Source organism: Convolutriloba macropyga, chromosome 1 (genome assembly GCF_964194025.1).
Source record: "Convolutriloba macropyga chromosome 1, txConMacr16.3, whole genome shotgun sequence".
Lineage (NCBI taxonomy): Eukaryota > Metazoa > Xenacoelomorpha > Acoela > Convolutidae > Convolutriloba > Convolutriloba macropyga.
This window is the reverse complement of record NC_134468.1, coordinates 46328082-46345501: the sequence shown is the minus strand read 5'-3', so window position 1 is coordinate 46345501 and position 17420 is coordinate 46328082. Positions and strand designations below refer to the sequence as shown.

The 17420-nt window shown below is 32.3% G+C and overlaps 1 protein-coding gene across 3 annotated transcripts in view; it reads right to left on the bottom strand.

Moving 5' to 3' along the window:
• Positions 1-17420, bottom strand: part of LOC142349529 (uncharacterized) — a 50084-nt gene that overhangs the window by 15971 nt on the left and 16693 nt on the right. For 2 of the 3 annotated variants that reach the window (XM_075401153.1, XM_075401169.1), the window contains 4 exons: positions 17143-17350; positions 16842-16877; positions 12025-12289; positions 315-652 (listed from right to left, as the gene is read on the bottom strand). In XM_075401153.1, coding sequence (XP_075257268.1) covers positions 315-652; positions 12025-12289; positions 16842-16877; positions 17143-17350 — 847 coding nt within the window. The remainder of the gene's footprint in view (positions 1-314; positions 653-12024; positions 12290-16841; positions 16878-17142; positions 17351-17420) is intronic. The other variant, XM_075401162.1, reaches the window with a different exon arrangement.

The window sequence follows — 17420 nt, the reverse complement described above, 5'->3', positions numbered from 1 at the left end:
ACATCGTTATAGGGGAAGTTTTGGGGGCAATTTTGGCACCTGAATTCCTTCTGTCAATTATCAAATAGAGCAAAACTAATTACGCGCCTACCTTTGTGCGCCTTATTGCGCGCCTGCCTTTTTGCCCAAATAAAGGCATTAAAAAGTATCTTAATAGTTTACACTGACGTTTTTTCTAGTTTTTCTCAATCATTTTTACTTATTTACTTTTTAAAAGATTTGCAAAACATTTTCCCCGTCAATCCCATCTGGCAAACATTGACGTACTATATCTAATATTTCCGAAATGTCTGAAAGCTGTGATAAGATCTAACCTGCCTTTTCTGGTACTTGTCTGCCGATTTGTCCAAATGTTTGAAAAATCTGTTTACTTGCTTCTGGTTCGCAGGCGGCGGTTCGCAGCTGATCCCTTCCGAAAAACGTTTGTCTCCAAAACCTCCTGCAAACAAGTTTTTAAAATTCGGATTTAAGTGCGATGCACCTCTGGGGAGATTTGAAGGTGGTAGCAGTGATGGTTTGTTCCAATTCACTCGTAGAGGACGGTTCGGGTAGTTCCTAGTTGACCGTGGTATAGTCATGCGAGGATAATTGACATTAGAGGGTCCTAATGGCTTCTTCATTAGACCTCCCTGTGTACTTGATTGGGTCCTTCCTAGTCGAGACTGTTTGTTATACTTGATACTTCTTCTATTATACGTGATGCTAGATGATACAACATTGGGGTCTGTATAAGTCTTCTCTTACAAGACTCCAACATGTCTCAAAAAACTGCAAAATAAATTGACTCAAAAAAATATTATTTTTGTTACGATAAAAGACCTTTTCTGCAAGCTTTATTCAAATGCATAAACATTGATATTGAAAACTCAATATAAACTGTGTTCAAAATTTTATCTAACTTACTGTTTTTATTGAATGTAACATCTCAAAAAGTATTTTTTTACAACTCAGAGAAATATACTATATTTCAATTTATTACATTTTTTTGCTACAATATAACTCTGATCATATATGTCTGATGATTGACCATCAAGGTCAAGTTGATAAAAGTTTGATGCGTCCTTATATTCTCTAAGGCAGTACGACCAGTTGCAATCAAAATCTGCTTAACATCGCATACTTCGTTTTTTCGATATTCGCATGACCTTGAGAAAAGTGTCAAACTTTAAGCTCTTATAGCTCCTCAGAGATTTATAGCCTGAAAAACGGGGATTGGGCATTCCTTTCACTCGAAGTGCCACCCATTGGTGATTGTCTCAAAGCTCATTTTTTAGAGAAGTTTTTCATTGAAAGCCCGACTGCTGATCTTTCAGCTACTCATACAATACAACAAAATTCGGCGATGATTTCATTAATTCTTTTGTTTTTATGGATTCGTACCTAAATGTCATCAGCAGTAATTAGTTTTTTTCGGTAAAGACGCGTGAGGAATTTTAGCTTTTTTTGAAATCTAAAGAAAAATGTTGCGTGATATTTAATCAACAAACTGTATATTACTGTATGCAAGGGCCTACAAAAAAGACATATGCTAGCAGATTTGACACAAATCCGATTTATTTGATTGTTACGTTGATGCGCTGGGTGCTTGAAGCAGTCCTATAGTTAAGATGTCCTATAGTTACCCCAGTTTGGCCACACAGTTAAAAAGTTATACTATAACAACTTCATATAAGGGCTTCTATAAAACGTTGTAGTCATAAAAATCTCATTGAATGAAACTTTTAAAAGATGAACATTTAAAAGTAATCCGAAAAAACTCAGAAACAAAACGCATTTTAAAAAGATGTAAGTAGAAAAATTCGAAAGTGATCGGGTACATATGGGAAAGTTTTAGTCATAGAAAAATATACAAAATATTTTTCATAATGGAACTGCGAGGCTAAAGTTTTCCATTCATTCGGAAATTACTGGTTTTGCCTATTATATTTCATCCTCAGTTAATGAATCTTTGCACCGTTCTATGGAGAATTCATAGCCATAGAGGCAGAAAATAATTAAATTAGATAGTAGCCGTGAGATTTTTCAAAATCATGTAATTTAACTTGAGTTTTTATTGTCATCAATCAGAAATTAAAAAACTCAATACACTTACTGAAAAACCTCGACTATTAGTAATGCCACCAGAAAAAAAGCAATTAGACTTGATGAAAGATCTTCAAACTTTCATCAGCAGCTAAATTTAAAACTAAAACCACTATGGATAAACCAAGTGATGCGGAATCTCGCATCCATACTGATTGTAAAACACAAGGAGGCTTGGTAATGTGCGTTTGCACATAAAGTTCCGACCCCGCTCATCCGCGTTTCTGGCATTTTTGTCTACCAAATGAGGAACGGATAGAAAAACCCGAAAATTCAGGTATTTCTCAAAAAAAAAATTGGTATATGAACGGAAACATAGCCTCCAAAGCAAACAACTCAGTGGCGTAAAAAATGATGCATTAGATTGATGAGATATGCCAATATTAAGAAAGCGAGTCAAGGCGAACAGCAAAATCAAACAACAACAACAAACATTAATTACATCAAAATTTTTGTCCGTTTTAAAAAATGAAACTTAATAACAAAGTCAAGATGCCGTCAGATAAAACTGAAACTAAACAAAAGAACTTGTAATTCACCAAAAATATATGAGACTAGTCCATAATAAAACTTGGTAAGAGGAGCAGATTTAAAGCTAATGAGGAGCAGATTTAAAACTAATGAGGAGCAGATTTAAAGCCCTAAAAAATCATGTTTTTTTCAAAAAAAAATTCATTAACGGAAAGATCGCCTCTAACGCAAATAACTCAGTGGAGTAAAATAAGGCCACATTAGATTGAAAGGATCGGCCACTATTAAGAAAGCAAGTTAAGACAAAAAACAAAATCAAACATCAATAACAGCAAACATTAATTACATCCAAAATTTTATGACCTCTTTTTTTTTAAAAAAAAAAAACATATTAACAAGGTCAAAATAGCGTCAGATAAAAATTTAACTCAACTAAATAAATTGTATTCATTAGAAAAGATAAGGGAACGCTCCATAATAATGCTTGGTAACAATTAGATAGAAAGAAAAAAACGCCAAAGTTATAAGAACAATTAATTTCAAAGTAATGAAAACAATCAAATAGGAGGGCATTAAGACTTGCCATTTTGTTTTTTTATGCAGTTATAAAAACAAAAATTAGAAAAAAAACAAAATTTCAATAGAGACCTGCGAGAAAACGCAGTCGAAGCCATAAAACCATATTCTGCTCTTCAAAATATGTTCAATTGAGCCTTCCTCGAACGACAATAATGTGGTATGAAACTTTTCATTAATGAGAACAGGTAACGAGTGGACAAAAAAAGCGCATGAGTTCTGTAATTATTCAGAATATGTCTTACTTCTACAAAATGAACATCAAGTGTAGATAAAATTCAAAAAAGTGGTTTCCTTTTTTGCGAAAAACATGTGTCGAAGCCAGTACATTCATAAAGATTTCTTATATTTTGTAAACATTAAATATATATTGAAAAACACTAGAAATTAATTAAATTAGATAGTAGCCGCGAGATTTTTCAAAATTATGTAATTTAACTTGAGTTTTTATTGTCATCAATCAGAAATTAAAAAGCTCAATACACTTACTGAAAAACCTCGACTATTAGTAATGCCGCCAGAAAAAAAGCAATTAGACTTGATGAAAGATCTTCAAAGTTTCATCATCAGCTAAATTTAAAACTAAAACCACTATGGATAAACCAAGTGATGCGGAATCTCGCTTCCATGCTGATTGTAAAACACAAGGAGGCTTGGTAATGTGCGTTTGCACATAAAGTTCCGACCCCGCTCGTCCGCGTTTCTGGCATTTTTGTCTACCAAATGTAGAACAGATAGAAAAAACCCAAAAATTCATGTATTTCTCAAAAAAAATTTGGTATATGAACGGAAACATAGCCTCCAAAGCAAACAACTCAGTGGCGTAAAAAATGATGCATTAGATTGATGAGATATGCCAATATTAAGAAAGCGAGTCAAGGCGAACAGCAAAATCAAACAACAACAACAAACATTAATTACATCAAAATTTTTGTCCGTTTTAAAAAATGAAACTTAATAACAAAGTCAAGATGCCGTCAGATAAAACTGAAACTAAACAAAAGAACTTGTAATTCACCAAAAATATATGAGACTAGTCCATAATAAAACTTGGTAAGAGGAGCAGATTTAAAGCTAATGAGGAGCAGATTTAAAACTAATGAGGAGCAGATTTAAAGCCCTAAAAAATCAAGTTTTTTTCAAAAAAAAATTATTAACGGAAAGATCGCCTCTAACGCAAATAACTCAGTGGAGTAAAATAAGGCCACATTAGATTGAAAGGATCGGCCACTATTAAGAAAGCAAGTTAAGACAAAAAACAAAATCAAACATCAATAACAGCAAACATTAATTACATCCAAAACTTTATGTTCTCTTTTTTTTAAAAAAAAACATATTAACAAGGTCAAAATAGCGTCAGATAAAAATTTAACTCAACTAAATAAATTGTATTCATCAGAAAAGATAAGGGAACGCTCCATAATAATGCTTGGTAACAATTAGATAGAAAGAAAAAAACGCCAAAGTTATAAGAACAATTAGTTTCAAAGTAATGAAAACAATCAGATAGGAGGGCATTAAGACTTGCCATTTCATTTTTTATGCAGTTATAAAAACAAAAATTAGAGAAAAAAAAACAAAATTTCAATTGAGACCTGCGAGAAAACGCAGTCGAAGCCATAAAACCATATTCTGCTCTTCAAAATATGTTCAATTGAGCCTTCCTCGAACGACAATAATGTGGTATGAAACTTTTCATTAATGAGAACAAGTAACGAGTGGACAAAAAAAAGCGCATGAGTTCTGTAATTATTCAGAATATGTCTTACTTCTACAAAATGAACATCAAGTGTAGATAAAAATTAAAAAAATGGTTTCTTTTTTTGCGAAAAACACGTGTCGAAGCCAGTACATTCATAAAGAATTCTTATATTTTGTAAACATTAAATATATATTGAAAAACACTAGAAAATAATTAAATTAGATAGTAGCCGTGAGATTTTTCAAAATCATGTAATTTAACTTGAGCTTTTATTGTCATCAATCAGAAATTAAAAAACTCAATACACTTACTGAAAAACCTCGACTATTAGTAATGCCACCAGAAAAAAAGCAATTAGACTTGATGAAAGATCTTCAAACTTTCATCAGCAGCTAAATTTAAAACTAAAACCACTATGGATAAACCAAGTGATGCGGAATCTCGCTTCCATGCTGATTGTAAAACACAAGGAGGCTTGGTAATGTGCGTTTGCATATAAAGTTCCGACCCCGCTCGTCCGCGTTTCTGGCATTTTTGTCTACCAAATGTGGAACAGATAGAAAAACCCAAAAATTCAGGTATTTCTCAAAAAATTTGGTATATGAACGGAAACATAGCCTCCAAGCAAACAAATCAGTGGCGTAAAAAATGATGCATTAGATTGATGAGATATGCCAATATTAAGAAAACGAGTCAAGGCGAACAGCAAAGTCAAACAACAACAACAAACATTAATTTCATCAAAATTTTTGTCCGTTTTAAAAAACGAAACTTAATAACAAAGTCAAGATGCCGTCAGATAAAACTGAAACTAAACAAAAGAACTTGTAATTCGCCAAAAATATATGGGACTAGTCCATAATAAAGATTGGTAAGAGGAGCAGATTTAAAGCTAATGAGGAGCAGATTTAAAACTAATGAGGAGCAGATTTAAAGCCCTAAAAAATCAAGTTTTTTTCAAAAAAAAAATTATTAACGGAAAGATCGCCTCTAACGCAAATAACTCAGTGGAGTAAAATAAGGCCACATTAGATTGAAAGGATCGGCCACTATTAAGAAAGCAAGTTAAGACAAAAAACAAAATCAAACATCAATAACAGCAAACATTAATTACATCCAAAACTTTATGTCCTCTTTTTTTTTTAAAAAAAAACATATTAACAAGGTCAAAATAGCGTCAGATAAAAATTTAACTCAACTAAATAAATTATATTCATTAGAAAAGATAAGGGAACGCTCCATAATAATGCTTGGTAACAATTAGATAGAAAGAAAATAACGCCAAAGTTATAAGAACAATTAGTTTCAAAGTAATGAAAACAATCAGATAGGAGGGCATTAAGACTTGCCATTTCATTTTTTATGCAGTTATAAAAACAAAAATTAGAGAAAAAAAACAAAATTTCAATTGAGACCTGCGAGAAAACGCAGTCGAAGCCATAAAACCATATTCTGCTCTTCAAAATATGTTCAATTGAGCCTTCCTCGAACGACAATAATGTGGTATGAAACTTTTCATTAATGAGAACAAGTAACGAGTGGACAAAAAAAAGCGCATGAGTTCTGTAATTATTCAGAATATGTCTTACTTCTACAAAATGAACATCAAGTGTAGATAAAAATAAAAAAAATGGTTTCTTTTTTTGCGAAAAACACGTGTCGAAGCCAGTACATTCATAAAGAATTCTTATATTTTGTAAACATTAAATATATATTGAAAAACACTAGAAAATAATTAAATTAGATAGTAGCCGTGAGATTTTTCAAAATCATGTAATTTAACTTGAGTTTTTATTGTCATCAATCAGAAATTAAAAAGCTCAATACACTTACTGAAAAACCTCGACTATTAGTAATGCCGCCAGAAAAAAAGCAATTAGACTTGATGAAAGATCTTCAAAGTTTCATCATCAGCTAATTTTAAAACTAAAACCACTATGGATAAACCAAGTGATGCGGAATCTCGCTTCCATGCTGATTGTAAAACACAAGGAGGCTTGGTAATGTGCGTTTGCACATAAAGTTCCGACCCCGCTCGTCCGCGTTTCTGGCATTTTTGTCTACCAAATGTGGAACAGATAGAAAAACCCAAAAATTCAGGTATTTCTCAAAAAAAAATTGGTATATGAACGGAAACATAGCCTCCAAAGCAAACAACTCAGTGGCGTAAAAAATGATGCATTAGATTGATAAGATATGCCAATATTAAGAAAGCGAGTCAAGGCGAACAGCAAAATCAAACAACAACAACAAACATTAATTACATCAAAATTTTTGTCCGTTCTAAAAAATGAAACTTAATAACAAAGTCAAGATGCCGTCAGATAAAACTGAAACTAAACAAAAGAACTTGTAATTCACTAAAAATATATGGGACTAGTCCATAATAAAGCTTGGTAAGAGGAGCAGATTTAAAGCTAATGAGGAGCAGATTTAAAACTAATGAGGAGCAGATTTAAAGCCCTAAAAAAATCAAGTTTTTTTCAAAAAAAAATTATTAACGGAAAGATCGGCTCTAACGCAAATAACTCAGTGGAGTAAAATAAGGCCACATTAGATTGAAAGGATCGGCCACTATTAAGAAAGCAAGTTAAGACAAAAAACAAAATCAAACATCAATAACAGCAAACATTAATTACATCCAAAACTTTGTGTCCTCTTTTTTTTTAAAAAAAACATATTAACAATGTCAAAATAGCGTCAGGTAAAAATTTAACTCAACTAAATAAATTATATTCATTAGAAAAGATAAGGGAACGCTCCATAATAATGCTTGGTAACAATTAGATAGAAAGAAAAAAACGCCAAAGTTATAAGAACAATTAATTTCAAAGTAATGAAAACAATCAGATAGGAGGGCATTAAGACTTGCCATTTCATTTTTTATGCAGTTATAAAAACAAAAATTAGAGAAGAAAAACAAAATTTCAATTGAGACCTGCAAGAAAACGCAGTCGAAGCCATAAAACCATATTCTGCTCTTCAAAATATGTTCAATTGAGCCTTCCTCGAACGACAATAATGTGGTATGAAACTTTTCATTAATGAGAACAGGTAACGAGTGGACAAAAAAAGCGCATGAGTTCTGTAATTATTCAGAATATGTCTTACTTCTACAAAATGAACATCAACTGTAGATAAAAATAAAAAAAATGGTTTCTTTTTTTGCGAAAAACACGTGTCGAAGCCAGTACATTCATAAAGAATTCTTATATTTTGTAAACATTAAATATATATTGAAAAACACTAGAAAATAATTAAATTAGATAGTAGCCGTGAGATTTTTCAAAATCATGTAATTTAACTTGAGTTTTTATTGTCGTCAATCAGAAATTAAAAAACTTAATACACTTACTGAAAAACCTCGACTATTAGTAATGCCACCAGAAAAAAAGCAATTAGACTTGATGAAAGATCTTCAAACTTTCATCAGCAGCTAAATTTAAAACTAAAACCACTATGGATAAACCAAGTGATGCGGAATCTCGCATCCATACTGATTGTAAAACACAAGGAGGCTTGGTAATGTGCGTTTGCACATAAAGTGCCGACCCCGCTCATCCGCGTTTCTGGCATTTTTGTCTACCAAATGAGGTACGGATAGAAAAACCCGAAAATTCAGGTATTTCTCAAAAAAAAATTGGTATATGAACGGAAACATAGCCTCCAAAGCAAACAACTCAGTGGCGTAAAAAATGATGCATTAGATTGATAAGATATGCCAATATTAAGAAAGCGAGTCAAGGCGAACAGCAAAATTAAACAACAACAACAAACATTAATTACATCAAAATTTTTGTCCGTTCTAAAAAATGAAACTTAATAACAAAGTCAAGATGCCGTCAGATAAAACTGAAACTAAACAAAAGAACTTGTAATTCACTAAAAATATATGGGACTAGTCCATAATAAAGCTTGGTAAGAGGAGCAGATTTAAAGCTAATGAGGAGCAGATTTAAAACTAATGAGGAGCAGATTTAAAGCCCTAAAAAAATCAAGTTTTTTTCAAAAAAAAATTATTAACGGAAAGATCGGCTCTAACGCAAATAACTCAGTGGAGTAAAATAAGGCCACATTAGATTGAAAGGATCGGCCACTATTAAGAAAGCAAGTTAAGACAAAAAACAAAATCAAAAATCAATATCAGCAAACATTAATTACATCCAAAACTTTGTGTCCTCTTTTTTTTTTTAAAAAAAACATATTAACAATGTCAAAATAGCGTCAGGTAAAAATTTAACTCAACTAAATAAATTATATTCATTAGAAAAGATAAGGGAACGCTCCATAATAATGCTTGGTAACAATTAGATAGAAAGAAAAAAACGCCAAAGTTATAAGAACAATTAATTTCAAAGTAATGAAAACAATCAGATAGGAGGGCATTAAGACTTGCCATTTCATTTTTTATGCAGTTATAAAAACAAAAATTAGAGAAGAAAAACAAAATTTCAATTGAGACCTGCGAGAAAACGCAGTCGAAGCCATAAAACCATATTCTGCTCTTCAAAATATGTTCAATTGAGCCTTCCTCGAACGACAATAATGTGGTATGAAACTTTTCATTAATGAGAACAGGTAACGAGTGGACAAAAAAAGCGCATGAGTTCTGTAATTATTCAGAATATGTCTTACTTCTACAAAATGAACATCAAGTGTAGATAAAAGTCAAAAAAATGGTTTCCTTTTTTGCGAAAAACATGTGTCGAAGCCAGTACATTCAAAAAGAATTCTTATATTTTCTAAACATTAAATATATATCGAAAAACACTATATTTTTGGCCACTTCCGCTTTCCTTTGACAACAATAATGTTAAATGTGACCTGTAATTAGCGACACTAGTTAACGAATTGACAAAAAGCACAAAAATGCGAATATTACAAGTGTTTTTTTTCGCTTTTAGAAAACAATCGTTTTCAAAGTCATGAAAACCATCAGCTATCTACTCAAACCAGAATAAAGGCTCACTTATTCCTCCAGAAAAAGATAATGAGAACTTTCATTATCGAGGAGATTTCAAACGACTGAAAGGACAAATTGAAAAGGACAGTTAAAGACAAATGTAAAATGTTCAATTAAATTTTTCGCGAGAGTGGTGTCGAAGCAGTTAAACCATAATCTATGCCTTTAAAGAACTTTATATGTTCAATTGCGTCTGAACTTGAACGCAGATGAGGTAGTATGAACTGTCAGTAATATGATAATGTGACAAAACGAGAAAATAACCTGAAACCGAGCAAATTCCTGAAAATAAAAAAAATGTGAAATCTAGACAGAAAACGATAACGTAACGGGTAGAAGCGCAAAAAAATTAAAATTTAAATGAGTAGAAAAAGCAGGAAGAAAAAGCAGTCTTTCTGGGCTGACATTAAGTTAAAATTTGACCAAATTAAGAGAAAAATTGTGACAATGTTCAATAAGACCTTGTTTATTTAAAATTCAAACTTTTTTAAATGCCAAGAAGACCATAATCTTTCGAGTAAAGACACTAGATATATTAATTTTCTACTGCTTAGGAAGAAAATTGGACCTATCAACAGTGAGCACTGATTTGAATTGTTATTTCTTTAATTAACATAAAAAAGAGCGATTTTTTTTAAAAATAAAGACCGTCTGAGTATAATCCGAATCGTTTTTGGATTGTAACAGTCCAAGTTGGGCCCAAAACCAAGTTTGCTGTTGTCATAAGTCCATTAAGAACACTCAATTGTTACAAATGTTGTAGATCTATATAATTTGTTATTTAAAAGTTCAAAATAAATGCTGCATTTTGGATATTCATAGAGTAATGTTAGCAAAAAACGGTTAATATTAATTTCCACACTTTTCTTAATGGAAGTGGAAGTAGGACTAGCGCCCTCTGTAGTTTACAATGATTGTGTTAGTTGCTATGTGTGTGTACTTCCGGCAAATTTAATCAGAGTTTACTAAAGAAGCTTATTTCGGGCAACTTTGGAGGAAAAAGGCCGAGTTTTGAAATTTTTAGCTGAAGTTTTAGAAAAAAATAGAATCAAAATAGTCAAAAAAACTGTTTTATCTTTGAAAATAAAACCAACAGTACTATTGTTTACATTTTTTACATAATTTATCAAAAGTATGAATTTTTTGGCAAAACGTCCAAAAAAATAACGCGAATCATTCTCAATATTCACAAATAATTAAACCACGGTTGCTTGCTCTAGAAAACGAAATTCAAAAAAAACCTTTTTATTTCCATATTCTACGCTGGATGGGATTTTTAATTATGCCACTTACAATTCTTTACGATGAATATATCGATCAGTAAAAATTGTATTACCAAAAAAACCCATTTGATTATATAGTTCCTTCTCCCTCAAGAGGGGTTGGGGAACAAAGAGAATTTTTTTGGTCAAGACGCTTAAATTGGTACATAAAAAGGTGTTGGTTGGAAACACAAATAACTTGACTGCTTTTTATATAAAGTTTCGTCTTGTTTCGTTAATATTGAGTCCAGGTTGAATAAAGCGATACAATAATGGCTACCGTTGGCTTTGCCATAACTAATATCAAACTTCAATTTTTGCAGTTTTGTCAAAAGTTTTGTAAAATTGATCTTGTTTTAAAAACACGTTGAAACTCTCTGTGTCAAAGATGTGTTCAAGGTTACCCATACTATTTTAGTAGTATCTCCTATTCATAATAGTTGTAGATTATTATTATTTTTTTTAAATTCAGCTCCTTGTGTTTAATCATTCATTTTTTGGAAGTCTCTACTTTTCTTGTGCCTTTAGTGGTGCCTTTTGTGGTGATGTATTTTTATTGTGATGTATATTTTTTCAAGTTAAGGTCATAAAACTTCATTATTTTTTTCTTATAGAGTTCTGTTTTATCTAATGAAAGGTGCCATTGCACTTAAAATAAGTGGACAGAATTCATGCTACTTTAACTACGCAAAATCCTTTTATACAAGCGCAGATCTAGTATCAGTTTTCAAATCAAATTTTAACATACCATTTTAATTTATTTCCAATGAGCATATGAGGACTTAAGGTCAATGTTTATCAAATCAACCACCGCAAATCAGCAAACACTACGTACTTTTTTTTCAACAAATGCACCAGAAGCTTCTTGAAAGTTTACAAAAGCATTCTCTGTAATTCAAATTCTTTTAAGTTATGTTAGCAGAATTCTGCCTTATTTCTGATAACAGGGATTTAATAATTTTATTGACCAGTCTCGACTGTATTTCGCACGCCACCGCCTCCATGCGTAACTGGTTTGTCGTAGCGTTCTCTCAATTTCTGGTGATGCCTAGCATAGTTTTCCATATTTGGCTGGTGTACATCTTCAAACGAATTTGCCTTGTAAGCTGCCATTAGCTTGTGCAACTGCGATTCTGTGTCTCTGGTCGCTCCGCTGGTCTGAGGCCTTTGGACTCTGCTCACATTTCTGTCAGCTGCTTGCACTCGGTCATGTAATCGTCCCACTTGTCCTTGCTAGATATGAAGTATTACCCGGGACAACTCCGAAAGGTTATCTTGTTGTCAAGATAACGGTTAGGGTAAACTTAACTCAACTTACCTTAAATTTAAGGTGATTGTATGATAAACAAGGCAACGGATCTTTAAATTTAAGGTAAGGTAGGGTAAATTTACCTCAACAGCTAAGGCAAAAATTGAACATAGTTTTAAGTTCACTTGTGTTTAAAAAAATTTGACAAAAAAACTTTTTAGCCATAGCGTTCAAAATTTTATTGAAAAGTCAAAATCGAGACACTTTTACATTGCAGTGACGGGAGATATAATGTTATTAGAATTTCAAATAATTATTGAAAGAGCCTTAGCACTACAAGCTCCAATTAAAATCTGTTATATTAGAAATGACAAACCAAAATTTTTGCTACGTGAGAAAATAAAAATGGCTACGTGAGAAACAAAAATGGCTACGTGAGAAAATAAAAAACGTTTTCAAAAAGAGCAACTTCTCTCAAGTTTTATGGAGTTAAACAGGGGAAAAGCCAGATTGAACTTCATTTAAGATCTTCGTAATAAAGAAAAGACTGAAACAAGAGTTCAATCTTTACTAAACAGTTTTGGTAATAAGATAGCAAAGGCTATGGAGATTGCAAATCTGCTAAACTCCAGATTTTCTACTCTAGGAGAGCTCATTGGCTTGCAACAAACAAACAAAATTCCTCCTAAAACTGCTCCGAGAAAACGTTTCAAGTTCCGATATATAACAACCAAGGAAACAAATGTGATCATGGATTCATTGCATACAAGTAAACCCCTCGGTCCTTCAAAAATACCAGCTTGGGCAATGAAAGATGCTAAAGCAGCGCAAGTATAATCACTATATTATATCATTAATCAGTTCATTACATAAGGAAAATTTTCTCAAAAAGCTTCCTAAAAAGCTTGTGTAAGAAGCTTGGAAGATCTTAAAAGCTTGGAAGATCTTAAAAAGCTTGTGTAACTCTATTTTTCAGGAAAGGAAATCCCGAAGACCCACTCAATTATAGACGTACTTCTGTCACTTTTGCTTTGTCAAAATTGTTTGATAAGGCGTTCAGTTCAGAAATCACAAGTTTCCTAGAACGGGAGCAATTATTGTTTATCAGTCAATCTGATTACAGAAAACAAACTTCAACAATTGATGCCATCCCGTAATCGACCGAACAAATAAGATTAGAACTTAACAAGAAAAAAATGTTACAGGAGCGATTTTAAATCTTTCAAAAGCTTTTGATTCTATAAGGCACATAATACTGTTACGGAGACTTGAAAATATACGTTTTTACAAACGTGCTACCAATTGAATAGAGAATTGTTTGAGTGAAAGAACGCAAAGAGTTTTCCTAAAAGGATTTGAAACAGATTGTATAAGTTTGAAAAGAGGAGTTCCAAAAGGTAAATTTTAGGTCCTTTACTGTTTAACATTTACGTCAACGATTTAGCAAAGATTTTAGAAAAATATTGCACGGTCGTCCAGTATGCAGACGACACTTTTCTTTTTAAATCCAGCACTGATGATGAATTGTCAAAAACAAAACTTGAACATGACTTCTCAAAACTTATCGATTTTTTGCAAAGTCTCCGTTAGTGGTGAACAAGCAAAAAACAGAATATGCTGTGTTTAGCACCAGCAAGAAGTTAACAAATACTGTTCTGAATGTCGATAATAAAAAAATAGCAAAGACAAATAATGTGAAGTATCTTTATCAAATTTTTTGGTTAAGTAATTTAATTATTTTTTGGTTTTACATAATGTTATATTCTTAACTTTACATTGCCTCTTTTACCATTTGCATTTTAATCTTATGAGTATCAGAGGAAATTAACAATGTTCTTCTTTTGTTAAAGATTTGGTCGGGGTGGCGAGGCCTTAACTTGTACATCCTCTTGCAAATTTTTATAACAGATTCCTACAATAACAATTTTTCTGCGAAAATACTGTAAGATATTTTAACATAATCATCCCGTCTCACCCCAAATTCTCAGAATGTCAGAAAATCAGTCAAATCGGGTTTTTGGAATATTTTCCTGTGCACAGGAGAGCCACGCATTCGAGTATGCCTCGTGTCTCAATTGATATCGATAAAGTGACTTTCAGTTATCTCAAGGATTTATAAAGGTGTCTCTGCAAAACCCTTTATGCCAAAGCACCCAATGTTTCAAATTATCAAATGTTACAAAAAAACTCCGGTCAAAATGTCAACGCCATTCAACGCAAAACTATGCAAGATAAGCGGTGAATGGGGATAATTTTGTAAGATAAGGTGATGCGCTGAAATTACATAAATCAGGTGGTGAAAGCGGTGAAAAAATCCTTTATCGCTTGGTATTGGTGAATTTACATAATTTTACCGCTGAATTTAGCGGTGAAATTACATAAATTCACCGCTGTGGAAAAGTGTTAAAATTATGTAAGATAAGCAGTGAATGCGGTGAAATTACGTAAATTCACGGCTTAATTAATGGTGAACTTACATAAATTTACCACTTAGAAAAAAGTGTTAAATTGTGCGAGATCAGCAGTGAATGCGATGAAAATACACAAAATTCACCGTTTAAATTAGTGGTGAAATAACATAAATTCACCGCTTAGAAAACGCTTCGAATGGTCTTTTGTTCAACGAGGTTAAGATATATTTATTAAAAGACGCTCGGAAAATTTACCCACGAATAATCATACATCTTTTTGAAACTTTTTTAAGCGGTGTATTTATGTAATTTCACAACTAGAGTAAGCGGTGAACTTTCAAAAAATTGCCACATTTCACCGCATTTCACCGCATTTCACCGCTAATCTTACAAAAGTTCAACGCGCATGTTTTATTAAAAGTAGACTGAATTTGACTTAAACTCAAAACAAATATGCTAGATTTTTGTGAGAAGTGGCGCAGTGGAAGAAGAGATGTGGTTGAGATTGGAATCCTTGAAGGGACGGTAACTGGTAGTAAGCGATGAAATGTGGGGAATTTTTGTAAGTTCACCGCTAACTCTAGCTGTGAACTTACATAATTTCACTGCATTCACCGCATTTCTTCGCAAAAATATGTCAGAAATCTGCGGTGAACAAACCAACTTTTCACCTCTTATTTTACATATTTTTCCGATTTTTTTTTCTCGACGCGGGAGACTCAATATCTTATGCTAATGTTTAAATTACCAAAAACTCACGTCTGCTTCAAAACAATATCATAAAAGAAAATAGTATGAATTTTCAAGTATTATCTAAATGAAATTAATTCATGAATTAACCATAAAAAACCCCACGCCACCCCCGATTTTTTACATAATACTGGGGTTTTATTCTAGCCCCCCCCCACCACCAAATTGAGAAGGAAAAATAGCTCCATTTATCCCATTTTTTTTTCAAAAAATATGTCTTCTAAAATAAAAAATTGCCGTAAAATGTGAAATACGGTTAGAAAAAAGTCGTTGGGAAATTGCTCTAACTTTTTGTCAAAAAATTTCGTGAAATGTTAAATTTGTCCGTTTTGTGACAATTGGCTTCGAAACTTGTCCCCCAAATTCCTCAACTTAAAATTTGGATGATTGACTATGTGCGGTTTTCAATTTGCTCACGCTAAGTCCCCTAGAACCAGTAATTTTTGTTTGTTTGTGTAGCTACTAATACAAATTCAAAGACGCTTTAAAAACAACTAATTGAGACGAAAATGCCCTTTTGGTTCCAATTACATAGCGCACAGTTATAAAAATAAGAATATGAGCTAAATTTTTGTAGAAAATACATTTGACTATGTAATGTTTTTTTTTTACTCAGGAGAACAGCCAACGGAAAATAATTAAAATAGAGTCTCTATCTTACAGGTATTAGTTTCGATTTTAAAATTAAAAATTTCTGCAATAATTTTTTGACTGAACTGCTTATAATATTATTTGAATATTTCAACGCCGACTCAGAACGAGTAACTCGTAGAGCTAGCAAAATAATTAATATAGGCTGAAATATAATGAGCGCTCACTTGGTAAAGAATGAATAAATGCTTTAATAACTTTTTAAAAATACCTTCTTTTAAAATTTAATTAGTAAATTTTAGATATTGCAAAAAACCTGTGTATGAAAAGTGGTCAGTTTTTAATAATTTGCGCAAAATCTCTCTGTATTAAAAGTGATTCGTAATTATTGGATATTTCTCCCTCAGCTGTTTAGACTCAAATTCCGCACAACTATAAACTTCTATACTTGTAGTGTCTTGCTCACATGCTTAATTGTTGAATATTCCAGAGACTTAATCTTTTCCACAAAACGTGTCGCAATATTTGTTACCATATTCCACAACATCCGCTTGTGAAATTTGCGTTAAGCTAGTTGAAGTTCCATTTGGTAGGTACGCTAGTCTGTGATGGAGCTTTAACCTTTTTTGTTTTTGGTAAATATATCAACAAATATTCGACGAACGTCAGGAATTTGGCGAATAAAAAACATTTACAGGTGTTTTTCTGTTTTTCCGATTCATAGCTTTGTACTTATATATTAGAAGAGAACAAAAAAGACAGTTGAAAGAGAAAGATATGTTACCCGAAAAGGAACGAAAAGTTTGAAGCTTCGTGACTTCTGAAATGGTTAACTTACAGCTACGTCTTCCAGGATATTAAAATTCCAAGTAATTATATTCTGAAGCAAGAACTTGTATATGTTTGTTAAAAAACTTTAACTTTATTAGTAAAGTGGGCTAAATGTAAATAAAATGATCATAATCAACATGAAATCCGTGTCGGCTGTTAAATATTACAAATATGTTGTCTGTTTTATATTTTGTTATTAAAATATACCCTTACGCCTTTATGTATGGTATGATGTTAAAAATTGACTTAAAAACCTTCTGTTGCTCTCTGATTCTTTCCCATTTAATGGCCTTGATAAGATCACTGTCGATGGGGTCTTCAGAGGATGACGACGACACCTCAAGGGTTTGCATGGGTTGAACTAAGGCAGCAGTTGAATCTGAGCTCTCATTCTCATCCTCAGGTAGTATTGGACCGCCTCCTGCACTTGCATCATAATCAACTCTAACATTCTCGTATACGCTGAAAAGTAAACTCAAATATAATCAAAATGAACTGAATGAACTTCAAAATTTCATGCGGTTGTTATATA